This window comes from Neolamprologus brichardi, chromosome 18 (assembly GCF_056152115.1).
Source record: "Neolamprologus brichardi isolate AB-2024 chromosome 18, ASM5615211v1, whole genome shotgun sequence".
NCBI classification, from domain to species: domain Eukaryota; kingdom Metazoa; phylum Chordata; class Actinopteri; order Cichliformes; family Cichlidae; genus Neolamprologus; species Neolamprologus brichardi.
In genome coordinates this window covers 5,525,025-5,536,808 of record NC_142121.1, presented here as the reverse complement: position 1 = coordinate 5,536,808, position 11,784 = coordinate 5,525,025, and the positions used below count along the sequence as shown (strand labels likewise).

The 11,784-nt window shown below is 38.6% G+C and overlaps 1 protein-coding gene and 1 non-coding gene across 2 annotated transcripts; both read right to left on the bottom strand.

Annotated features, from left to right (window-relative positions):
• Window positions 1-4,600: 4,600 nt before the first annotated feature.
• Window positions 4,601-4,672, bottom strand: trnae-uuc (transfer RNA glutamic acid (anticodon UUC)). Its single transcript has one exon. It is a non-coding gene; the product is annotated as a tRNA-Glu (tRNA).
• Window positions 4,673-5,286: 614 nt separating this feature from the next.
• LOC148097477 (uncharacterized) lies at window positions 5,287-10,510 on the bottom strand. Its single transcript, XM_087832141.1, has 3 exons — window positions 9,688-10,510; window positions 8,425-8,686; window positions 5,287-6,271 (listed from the first exon to the last, which is right to left on the bottom strand). Exons 2-3 carry the CDS (start codon window positions 8,672-8,674, stop codon window positions 5,358-5,360), a joined length of 1,164 nt encoding a protein of 387 aa, XP_087688267.1. The 5' UTR covers window positions 8,675-8,686; window positions 9,688-10,510; the 3' UTR covers window positions 5,287-5,357.
• Window positions 10,511-11,784: the final 1,274 nt, after the last annotated feature.

The window sequence follows — 11,784 nt, the reverse complement described above, 5'->3', positions numbered from 1 at the left end:
ACACTCCCACATTACTGATTGGTCACCTCCTTTGAAACTTCCTACAGGTGCACTCACTGCTGCTCCCAGCTTCCTCTCTACAGTCAGTAATTATTGCACTTAGTGGTTAGTATGTATGGAGGCTCAGTATGTCTCTGAGCCTCCATACATACTTACCATGCAGGTGATTTCTAATCAAAGTTTTCCAATGTTTGAGTTTCAACTTCCTGACAACAGCTTAATGTTTTATTTTCTACTTTTCTTTGTTGTAAATAAAGTGTAATCAGACAGTAGAGGGATTGTCTATCGTTTGAACACGAGTAACCTAATTTAATAAGTGATCTAAATCTTTGTTTAACCTTTTTATTTATTTAAGAAAGAATGTAAAAAAAAAAAGTAGTGATGGCTGAAGCTCCAGCATATGTGTCAAAAAATCAACACACTGCTTCAGAAACACTGTGCCGAGGCTTGGTTTCCCTGAACAGAGTCGTGTGATCAATGACATTCGGAGCTTCATTCAGCCTGTTGCTTCAATTCCTGACTCGTTGGTTTATAAGGCATTGAATCATTGGTGGGATTTGTGCTGTGTTTTGGTGATTTTGTGCAATAGAGAGCGAATCACTGTGTGACATAATTAGAGACATGGAGCCAGGAAGAAAGGACGCTCTCCATATTATTAAATAAAAACCAGATCATCAGCATTTCTGCTCCCAGGCTTAAAATGTACATAAGAAACATGATATACATATACTTATATTTATAGAGGTTATAGTATATTATATAAACGTACCTGTCCACTGGTTAATTATATAATCAGGTGGCAGCAGGGACCTCACAGCACAAGCATTACTCCCAACCTATTATAAGATTGTGTTGCACATTGTTATATATGAAGTATTTTTTATTTTAATTAATATAAAACATCAAGAAGTCACAAGCAAAAGGAAAAACACCATGGCATATCAGCCCGATATCAGACAGAACTGTCACATGACATCAAACATAATGAAGCAGTTAATCCTACGTTGTAGATTCAAGTTTTTGGCCACCAGATGCCGTTAAAGAGGACTGTGTTGAAAAGCTTCGAGTTATGAACAGTTTTCAATACTAACTTCAGAAAGCTTCATTTGGCCATGTCTACAAAAAAATCCAGCTAAGTTCTGCAACTTGATTATTCTTTGTAAAGCACATTGTGACAGGTTATAGTCTTAAAAAGTGCTATATAATTCAACTTTACTTACTAGCCAACCAGCAAATTTGTAACCCTCCACTCTCATGTTGGTTGCACAGTTGTGATGTGATATATAGCAGAAATTAATTTGTCAAATCAGTAATAAGACGATGACATGACAAGAAATAATGGGTGAAACAGACAATATAAACGCAAGAGGGAGGACACACCTGGGGAACAGCTGAATAGTGTCCACCTGATACTGACGAAGGACTTTCAAAATAAAGTAATTAACCACGGGACACAGGGACACAAAATTGTCACAGAGAATACAGAAGGACTGGGGGAAGAACCTATGGAATAAGCAGTAATTATGAAAAATAGAAACCCTCCCCAGGTGCTAATTAAACCTTCTGTTTTTAAGGGGCAGTCAATCAGAAGATAGTTAGCTTAAAAGTGGACTGAAAGCAAGAGGAGCTGAAATGGTTTGTTCCATACAGAAGATGTAGTAATGGGTTGCAGATCAAAATAAATAAGGAAATTATTTTAATGTGATTTTTTTTTTTTTTATGTTAATCATGCAAAGCTATTTTTATTTTGGAGTTAGAGTCCAGGAATAAAAATGTGGAGTTGGAAATAATCACAAGATTTTTGATTCGGTTTTAATCAAAGTACTACAATAAATTTTGAATTAAATTACATTAAAATCTTGACATTCGGCTGCTTCACTGCATCTTTTGTGAGTGCAAGGATAAAAAAAATGCAATAGTAGACAGCAGGTCAGACAATATGCAAATGAGGGAAAATCTACATCAAATTAAATATGAGTTATGGCTGATTTGAATAAAAGCAATGATTATGCTTAGAGACACATTTTTAAAAATGTTGCTATTACATTTGAACCTGCAGCTTTTTTAAATGAACACCTGGTATCCAATGGGAGTTTAGTTTGAACTAACTGAACAAAAAACTAAGAATAATCAGAATTAAACAGAACCAACAGTACAGGAAAGTTTAATCTTTCTGAAGAACACATGCAGTGGCTTCAGGGTCCACAATAATACAACATGTTTGGGCTCATGTGTGTCAGTTCCAGCTTTAATCTTATATAGCAAGACCTCTTTATAGGTCAATAGAGGAATGAAAACCTTTTCATGCTCATTTTGCTGATCTACAGCTTGAGTGTGTGCCACCTCTACAACATAAAACAATAAAATATGATCTTAGAGTAACGTAAAATCTGAATTTTCTGTAAATCATAAGAATAACAACATAATGAATTAAACAAATAAGTGATATGTGAGTAAAATATACCATACTGATCTTGAGTTTATTCTGTATTTTTATTCAGTATTTGTAGTTTTGGTTGTCTTGGTTAGTATTTTGTTCCGTTCATCAGAAATATAACAAAAGGAAAGCTGAACTAAAATGATCCAGCAAATAAAAACTGTTGTGAGCCGCCACCCTTATATCTCCTTTGGGCTTTTGTAGCCTTGACCTGACTTTTAAAAAAATAATTGGAAAAAAAGCTCTATGCTGCTAAAAGATGAAAAATTCTGCCTAAATATGTATTTTACCAGGTTAATGTGTGTGGCGGGGCGTGGTCTGCAGCGCCGCTGCAGGGGAGGCGGACGCACCTGAGCTGCACCTGAGCGCTTTAACGTCTGTGCCATCTATGCTGTTGTGTTGGTGTGTGTCGGGCTGTGAGCTGAAAAGCTACAGCCGGCTGTATGCGTACAGCAACCGTGTGTGAAAAGTGGTCAATAAAGAGAAGCTGAAAAGCGTGTTCATGCAAACATCGTCGGGTCTGCCGTGATATGTTTACAATAAGACTTCTGGTCCTGAACCTCTGCGCACAGCGTCTGCAGATCGGGGCTTTCATCTTTACGCAGGACTGTAAGCTGTCATCTGTGAGGCGTGAGCGGTGTTTGTTTTTAACTTAGTTCACGGTGGAGAACAGCTGCTGACATAATGTGGATCCAAAGATCCATAATTGACCTACCTGGGGTTGAAAGTCTCGATAAATGCACGGCGTTTCGGCGGGTACACCGGCTTCTACGAGTGTGACGCTTATTATGAGCGATGAAAAAATAATAAAATATAATTTTATTTTAATACTTCAATTTCACAATAATCTTCCAATTTAGAACAAGTTAAAAAAGAACTAACATAAATAAAATACACTTCAGCTAAATACTTCTAATTTATTTTCCCAAACCACGCGCAGCCGCATTATAAGGACTAAAGAGCTGCAGGTTGCCGACCCCTGACCTAGAATTTCATTTCTGCTCTCTTCTTTTCTTCTTCTTCTTCTTCACATCCGTTGCTGCCCTACTCAGGTCGATATAATGAAAATCAGGTAGAAATAATAACCAGAAATCCAAATGTAGAATTTATGGTTCCCTGTTGATCCAATTTCAAATTCAAATTTTTATTTGTCACATACACAGTCATACACAGTACGATATGCAGTGAAATGCTTGGACAACTGCTCGTGACCTAAAGAAAAAAGAAAAGGCTATGAATAAGATAGGAAATAAATATGAAAATAAAAAAGGGTAAATTTAACCAGGAAGGAATAAAATAAAATAAAATATAAAAATTAATTTAAGAATGAGATAACTGTACAACACAAATTAGAATGAAGGGTAAATTTAACTGGGAAAGAATAAGATAAAATATATAAATTAAAGTTGAAAATAAAATAACTGTACAACAAAATACACAATACACAGTATAGAAATATATAAGAATGTATGAAGAAATATAAATATATATACACACAATAACAGCAGCTGTACAAGTATTAACTGGAAATGAGGAATATAATGTCCAGTGTTGTGCAATCCACATTATTTAGTGTCTTGTGCAGTGCAAATATGCTTAAAGTGATTTAAGTGATGAAGTGTAAACAAAGTCCAGAGTGTCCAGTGTGTGTAAGAACTATATGTGTGGGTCAGTACTGTGTGGTGGTGTGATTGAGAGACCGTATCGCCTGCGGGAAGAAGCTCCTCCTCAGTCTCTCTGTGTTGGTCTTCAGGGAGCGGAATCGCTTTCCTGACCTCAACAGAGAGAACAATCCGTTGTTGGGATGGCCGAGGTCCTTCACGATCTTCCTGGCCTTGGTCCAGCACCGCCTGCTGTAGATTGAGTGCAGGTCAGGGAGCTCTGAGCGGATGGTGCGCTCAGCTGAACGCACAACCCTCTGTAGAGCTCGTCTGTCCTGCATGGTGCTGTTCCCGAACCAGGTTAAGATGTTTCCCGTCAGGATGCTCTCTATGGTGCACGAGTAAAAGTTCCTGAGCACCTTGGGGGGCAGTCGGAAGTCTCTCAAGCGTCTGAGGTGGTAGAGACACTGACGGGCCTTTTTCACCACGGTGTTGATGTGACAGGACCATGACAGGTCCTGCGTGATGTGAACTCCGAGATATTTGAAGCTGAAAAACGAAGTTCCCATACCGGGAGTCGAACCCGGGCCGCCTGGGTGAAAACCAGGAATCCTAACCGCTAGACCATATGGGAATAGCTTCGTATGTTATATTCTATTTATTATATTATATTTTCGTATCTACATCTGTGATGGATAAGTTTAAGTTTAAGTTCTGTACTTATGAAGCAAACTGCACACACAGAGTTAGCAAACAATGAGTTTACTTGCATTTATGACATAAATACTTATCATGAGCCAATATGGCAATCATGACTGCTTTTATATTGCAGGGATATAGACAAAATTAGTCAAAAGAAATTTTAATCAAATCTCGTAACACATTACCCAGGCTGTGAAGAAACAGGACAAGAATCTAAACCAGGACAAAGCCATACTGAAGTACCTTCCTTAAAAATCACAAAGAAAACATATTTAAATAAAAATGCTATACTTGTCTTGAACCTTTTTTTTTTTTTTATAAAAAACTTTATTTCTGTGTATTAAAACTTATTTATTGGCTGATAAAGAGGAATCACATCAAGAAACAAGTGATGAAAAACTCATTTTCATGTTTGTTTTCTTCTACACTGAAGAAGAAATACAAGTTTCTGTGGTAAATATTAAAAGAGCATCTTTGTTCAATAAATATTTGTGTCACCTTTAAAGACCAATAAAAAAAAATCAAACTTAGAGAAACAAAGTCAGGGCTGGAATAAACAACATAGAGTGCTCTTCACTGCTGTGGACAGAAAATGTACCATGACTTGGAGCATGAGGTCATTTTCTACCTCGGGTGCTGCAGTGATTTGGTTTGTCACTCGGGTGGATCCTTAGATGAAAATTCAGTCCTGATTTCCAACTGAATCTTTCCCCACAGGAGCTACAAATATATGGTTTCTCCCCTGTGTGGATCCTTCTGTGACTTTTCATAGTCGACAAGTCTCTAAACTCTTTCCTACAGACGTTGCAAGAATACGGTTTCTCACCGGTGTGGATTCTCAAATGAGTTTCTAGTCCTGATTTCTTACCAAATCTTTTCCCGCAGGTGCTACAGAAATACGGTTTCTCACCTGTGTGGATTCTCACGTGACTTTCAAATCCGGATTTCTTATTAAATCTTTTCCCGCAGGTGATGCAAAAATATGGCTTCTCACCTGTGTGGATCCTTACGCGAGTTTCCAATCCTGATTTCCAAATGAATCTTTTCCCACAGGTGCTAAAAGATTGTGGCTTCTCACTTGTGTGAACTCTCATGTGTCTCGTCAGGTTGGATTTACACTGAAAAGTTTTTCCACAAATGTCACAGCTTACAGATTTTTTACTTGTATCAGTTTCACTCCGAGACTTATCTGTTCTGTTTTTGTGACGTCTCCTTTTCTTCAGCTCCGCATTTCTAGTTGATCCCGAGTCCACATGCTGGTTTTCTTCCTGTTCCTCAAGCTCTGGTTCAGGAAAGTGAAGAGCAAGGAGCTGGTCATCGTTTGATTCTGATTCACTGAGGTCACTTTCCTCAAAACTAGAAGTCACCATAAAACTATTGATCTCCTGCTTCAGTACAATCTCCTCCAGCAGTTCCTCCTGTTCCTCTTTAATCTGTGGAGGATCTGGGTCCTCCTGGTCCAGACTTGAGTTCCTCTCCTGCTGATTGGCGACAAACTCCTCCTCCTTACAGGTAGTTTGCTGGTGGAGGTCTAAACGAACAATAAAAAAAATGTAATTATAGAAAAACACTTCTGAGAAGATAAAATAAAGTTTTAGTTAAAGTCTGTAACAGGGTTTTAATAGTTTTGCAATTTTCATTAGTTTTTATTTTTATTTAGTTTTGACTTCAGATTTTCAATTTTATATCAGTTTTAATTAGTTTTTACCAATTGTTTGTTAGTTTAGTTTAGTTTTTATTTTTTGAAAATCCTTAGTTTTAGTTTAGTTTTGATTAGTTTCAGTTATAGTTTTAGTTGTGTTTGCAATAATTAAGTGTAACAAAATCCCAGTTTCATCATATCAGTCATTCTGCTCATCCTTGGGTATGTTGCTATTCCAGCTACCATACTGCACCCTGGACAGGTCGCCTGTCTGTCGCAGGGCTAACACGCAGAGACAGACAACTCACATTCCCACCTATGGGTTCTTTAAATAAATAAATAAATAAAGGCAGATGAACAACCATTGATACCAGGCAACTATAAAACGTATATCTTGGCCCCAATGAGACTATTAACTCTCGCAGCACCGGCTGTTCGTAATTTTGGTTCAAGTGAATTGATAAACTTTTTGAAGGTAATAGACTCACACAGTTGTGTAGATATCCCCGTCCTGTTGTCTCGGGATGCATCACGCTGCCTTGCCTGGGGTTAGCTTCTGTTTTCTGGGGATGAGGGTTGAGTGTGCTCCCTTACCTTCTCAAGCTAAGCTAGGTTAGCCTTCTTGTGTGAGCTTTTCAAGTGCACTTTAAGGTTTGTGGGATTTGTTTCCCTTTAGAAATGTCCCTCATAATTTGTCTGTTTCCACTACAAGACACTTGCTTTATCCAAAACACAGTCATATTCAAAGTAATCCCAAACTGGACTCTGGCGCTTTCTCCCGACTTTTCCTGACATGATTCTGCGCGTGGACGGAGCAGCGACACAGACGACTCGACTAACGTGCTGCCACCTGCTGGCATAATGAGACACAACAAGAAAAAAATCTGGAAACTAAACTTCATTTTCACCCTTGACTCTTGTATGACACGCACACATCAATGAAAACTAAACACATTTTTGCTATAAATTCAGTTAATTTTAGTTTTGTGAACACTCATTATAGTTTTAGTTAGTTTTCCTTTTTTTGTTTTTATTTTTATTTCCGTTAACGAAAATGTTTTTTCACTTCTAGTTTTCGTTATTTCGTTAGTTTTCGTTAACGATAATAACCTTGGTCTGCAATGAGGGCATGTTGCTCACATTTGCAGGTGAAATTAAAAGTGTGTAAAAATGAAGTTATTTGTGCACTCTGATGCAAATGAGAACTTGAGTTCTGACATTCTTCAGCAACATTAAGAGTAAAACTGGGGCGATCGTGGCTCAAGAGTTGGGAGTTCGCCTTGTAATCGGAAGGTTGCCGGCTCGAGTCCCGGCTCGGACAGTCTCGGTCGTCGTGTCCTTGGGCAAGACACTTCACCTACCGCCTACTGGTGTTGGCCAGAAGGGCAGATGGCGTGATATGGCAGCCTCGCTTCTGTCAGTCTGCCCCAGGGCAGCTGTGGCTACAACTGTAGCTGCCTCCACCAGTGTGTGGATGACTGGGTGTGTAAAGCACTTTGGGGGGACTAGTAAAAGCGCTATACAAATACAGGCCATTTATTTACCAAAAAAAACCTTTAAAACAAAAAAGAACTCACTTATTTCTGACTGACTGATGATCTATTTTGGAGTTGATCTAGAAACTGATCTACATCTTGATATTTTTCAAAATAATCTTCACTATTAGGGGTGGCTGTAGCTCAGGCGGTAGAGCAGATCATCTACTGATCGGTTCGATTCCCGGCTTCACCTAGTCTGCATTTCAAATATCCTTGGGCAAGATACTAACTCCAAGTTGCCTCAAGTTGCTCTTTGATTTGTGGAATGTGTCTGAATGTTGGTAGAAAGCACTAAGAAAAATGTGTTTGTGCGAATGGGTGAATGCACAAGTTTTGTAAAGCGCTTTGAGTGCTCAAGATTGAGTAGAAAAGCGCTTTATAAGAACCAGTCCATTTAAAACTCCCTGTCATGTTTTCACGAATACACATTAAATAGATCTGACTGATACAAACTGTAGGTTTAATATTAATGTTAACACTTCAGAAAAGCGATTACAGTTTTACCGGTGCTCTGTAAATCTTTCTCAGGTTTCCAGATGTTATGCAGCTGTCTGAGCCGCTCTTCCCCGGTCCAGACGACGATGCCTTCATCCTCGTGTTTCACTACAAGCTGTTCTCCCTCTTGACTGATGCAGAGTTCCTCCTGTTCCTCTTTGATCTGTGGAGGCTCTGTGTCCTCCTGGTCCAGATTGAAGTTCCTCTCCTGGTTGCAGACCTGCTGGCCAGCCAGATCTTCCTCCTCCTTACACTTCATGTTGATGTGGGACTTGAGGAACAAAGTAAAAAGAAAAAGATTAGACAGGTAAAGGTGCAGCCTCAATCAGCAGGGCTGTGAGAGAGGTTTGTACAAATGTTTCAGAAGCACCATGTGACTCCCTCTCTTTTTTGGAAAGTCTTATTAATTCACTTTATAACTTTTACTTTGAAGATAAATTTCTACTATCACAAAGATATTATGACCTCTTTAAAAACAAACAACGGCAACTACATGACTTAAATTCCATGTTTAGATGAAGGTAAAGGTCAATGCCTTTTGACAGGGGAAAAACCTCCACACAGAAGAATCTTACTTGGCTGAATCATAAATTATTCACCATGATTAAAACTGCAGATGAGCAATAATCTGCAGTTTATTTTAGCCAAAGAGGAATGTTTCTGTTTGTCTGTGATCTGACGTTTTCTGCTGGGTCCAAATTTCATTTTATCCTGTGTAAGTTTGTTTCTCTTCCTGTTAACTAGCAAAGTCAAAATCACCTTGATTAATTTAACTTTAATTAAATTATAAATGTAATAATTTTATTGAACAATTAATTTCATTTCAATTAAAAAAAAACAATTACTTAAAAGAGATAAGTTGGAGAGAGACATATGGCCATCTTTTAGTGAGTTAGACCCTGATTAAGGGGTATTTTTGAAAGTAAAGCCCATCTCTCAAAGTCCCTGCCGGCCTGCCTCCATCTCGGGAAGTCTGTGGGTGCAGACGGAGGTGAGGAGCACCACAGGCGGCAGAGAACTGTCTGTAGCCCCGGAGTGAGGCATCGTGAACCGAAGCAGACAGCGAACTGTGGCACAGTGCAGAAAACCGAAGCTTTCCCTCCCTGTTTGATTTTGATGTGTCTCATGAATGTCTATTGTTAAAAGTTGACCTTTTAAAAAAAGGGACGGACTTGTTTGATTAGCTGCTCTCTGATTTTAGCCTGTTAGCTTACAGACTGAGCTCAGATCATTCCTGTGTTAGTTCATTGAGAACATCACAGTTTTACATACCTGCTGCGTGACTTAATCTCGGGTCTCCGGCTGATATACAGCAGTCTGAGCCAATGGCTGATCTCATCATCCTGGACGACTGTTTTTAATGTTTTTAACCACGGAGATTTCTTCTGCATCATCAGTCTCTCGTTGTTAAACTCTCCCAGAAACTGAAGACAGTTGTGCGATACGAGTTGTGCCATTTCCGCGCTTCTTGTTCTTCTATTGAATAGACGGCAGACTACACATGTCCAAGGGTAATACTGTCCTCCTCAGGCCATTGGCATCAAGTCAAAGCCTTAAAGTCCGGTACTTTGCACATGGTAATTTTTTAGCAGCAGAATCACAAGACAAAGCGTGCCAATGTTTATACTTTGACTGTGACTGCGAAATTACGGAGCCCCGCAGGGGACATGGGAGAAAAAAAAATTAAGACGGACTTTTGCGAGATCTCGCAAAACAAACTCGGGATCTCGCAAAAGTTTTAGCCGCATTCTTCGGAGGCCGCCAGCTCGAAGCCGACCGGGAGGTTGAGGCACGATGTGCCGGGACAGCGGTGTTCCTCCCGGCTGTAGTAGGTCTCGACCTCCCGTTAGCTTCGAGATGGTGGGTGTCAGATCTCCGAAAACGTCGGAGCACTTTTGATGTCTTGTAAACCGAGCAGGCGTTTACACAACTACATTCACGCCTCAAAATATCTTAAAAGTGTATTTTGTGACCCAGAAAGAGTAATATTACAACTAAGTAGCTGCCGCCATTGTTGGAATTCAACTTTTGCGAGAATTCAACTTTTCCCGAGTTTGTTTTGCGAGATCTCGCAAAAGTCCGTCTTAATTTTTTTTCTCCCATGTCCCCTGCGGGGCTCCGTACGAAATAGATGAAAAAGTAGATGTTAAAAAACAACTTATAGTTTTGTCATTGGGCTGGTCGAATGCTATGAGTTTCTGTCCCTTTGTCTGACCTTAGAGACTTATTTTAAAAGGAAACATTACAATCCTTTAAAGCAAGCATTTTCACCTCTGTTCCCCCCTCTGTACTTAGCTTTTTTGTTGTCATGTCAGTAATTGTCCAGTTGATGGCTCCCTTGGATCACAAGCCTCTCTGATGAGTCCAAGTGAATATATTCTTAATAAACAGCTTTGAAGAATTTGTGACCAACTTTGTTTAATTGAACATCATCATCATGAGTCAAACTCACTCTTGGATCTACAAAATATTTAACAAAAACAAACATCACTGAATCATAAGGTATTTGCTCCAACTCTTAGTCCAGAAACACATGAGTGAACTAGATCAGCTGCTCCTCCAGTTCAGCTGTGGATTTATATAATTATTTATATTTGTAAAGTGGGTATGCAGGGTTTTTCAGTACTAATATAAGCATTTTATATCATCGCTTTATTGACAGATGTATTTTTTAAAGGTGTTCAAGGTCAGGTATCAGTTTGAAAAAAACAAACAAACACACTGAGTTGAACTTGAACTTCCTACTGACAGAAACTAAAATTGGTGCAAAAATAACCAGAACATATAAGAAACATCCTGGAGGTGCTGCAGACAAGTAAGGACCAATAACACGTCAACAGGAAATCCTTTTTACTAATTTATTTTATTTATTTTTTTATTTTTACTCTCCATTTTAAGCCATGATGTTTGCTGATACTGTGTTCCTACTGTTTGTTCTCATTAATAGTTCTGTTCTGTTTTTAACATTCTGTGCTGAAGCTGGAGGAAATGTTTCCACAGTGTCAGATGAACAGCTCCAAACTAAATAAGTGACTAACTAACGATGCTTTAATACACTTTACTATAAATTATGATATAGTGCACTTTCTTAAAATTTCTTATTGCTCTGTAATTAATTGTTTTCTTTATAAATGTACAAAGTAATGAGAATAAAATCTGTGTGATAAAGGAAGGTCTGTAGACTTCTCTGTTAAGATCAGTGAAGAGAAACAACAACATACAAATACCTAAAAAAATATTCAGTAAACATTTAGAAGATAGAGAAGTTTATGTTTTCATGTGGAGAATTTTTTTTTAAAATAAAAATATTCATAAGCATTGATAGTCTCCATGGCTGAACAGACACAGGAAAGAGCTCCACCTATAAAA

Excerpts from the sequence above, each read along its gene's own strand:
- LOC148097477 (XM_087832141.1), bottom strand. The coding sequence starts at position 8,674 with ATGAAGTGTAAGGAGGAGGAAGATCTGGCTGGCCAGCAGGTCTGCAAC. Across the intron at positions 6,272-8,424 it reads GAAAGATTTACAGAGCACCG|ACCTCCACCAGCAAACTACC; the intron begins GTAAAACTGTAA and ends TTGTTCGTTTAG.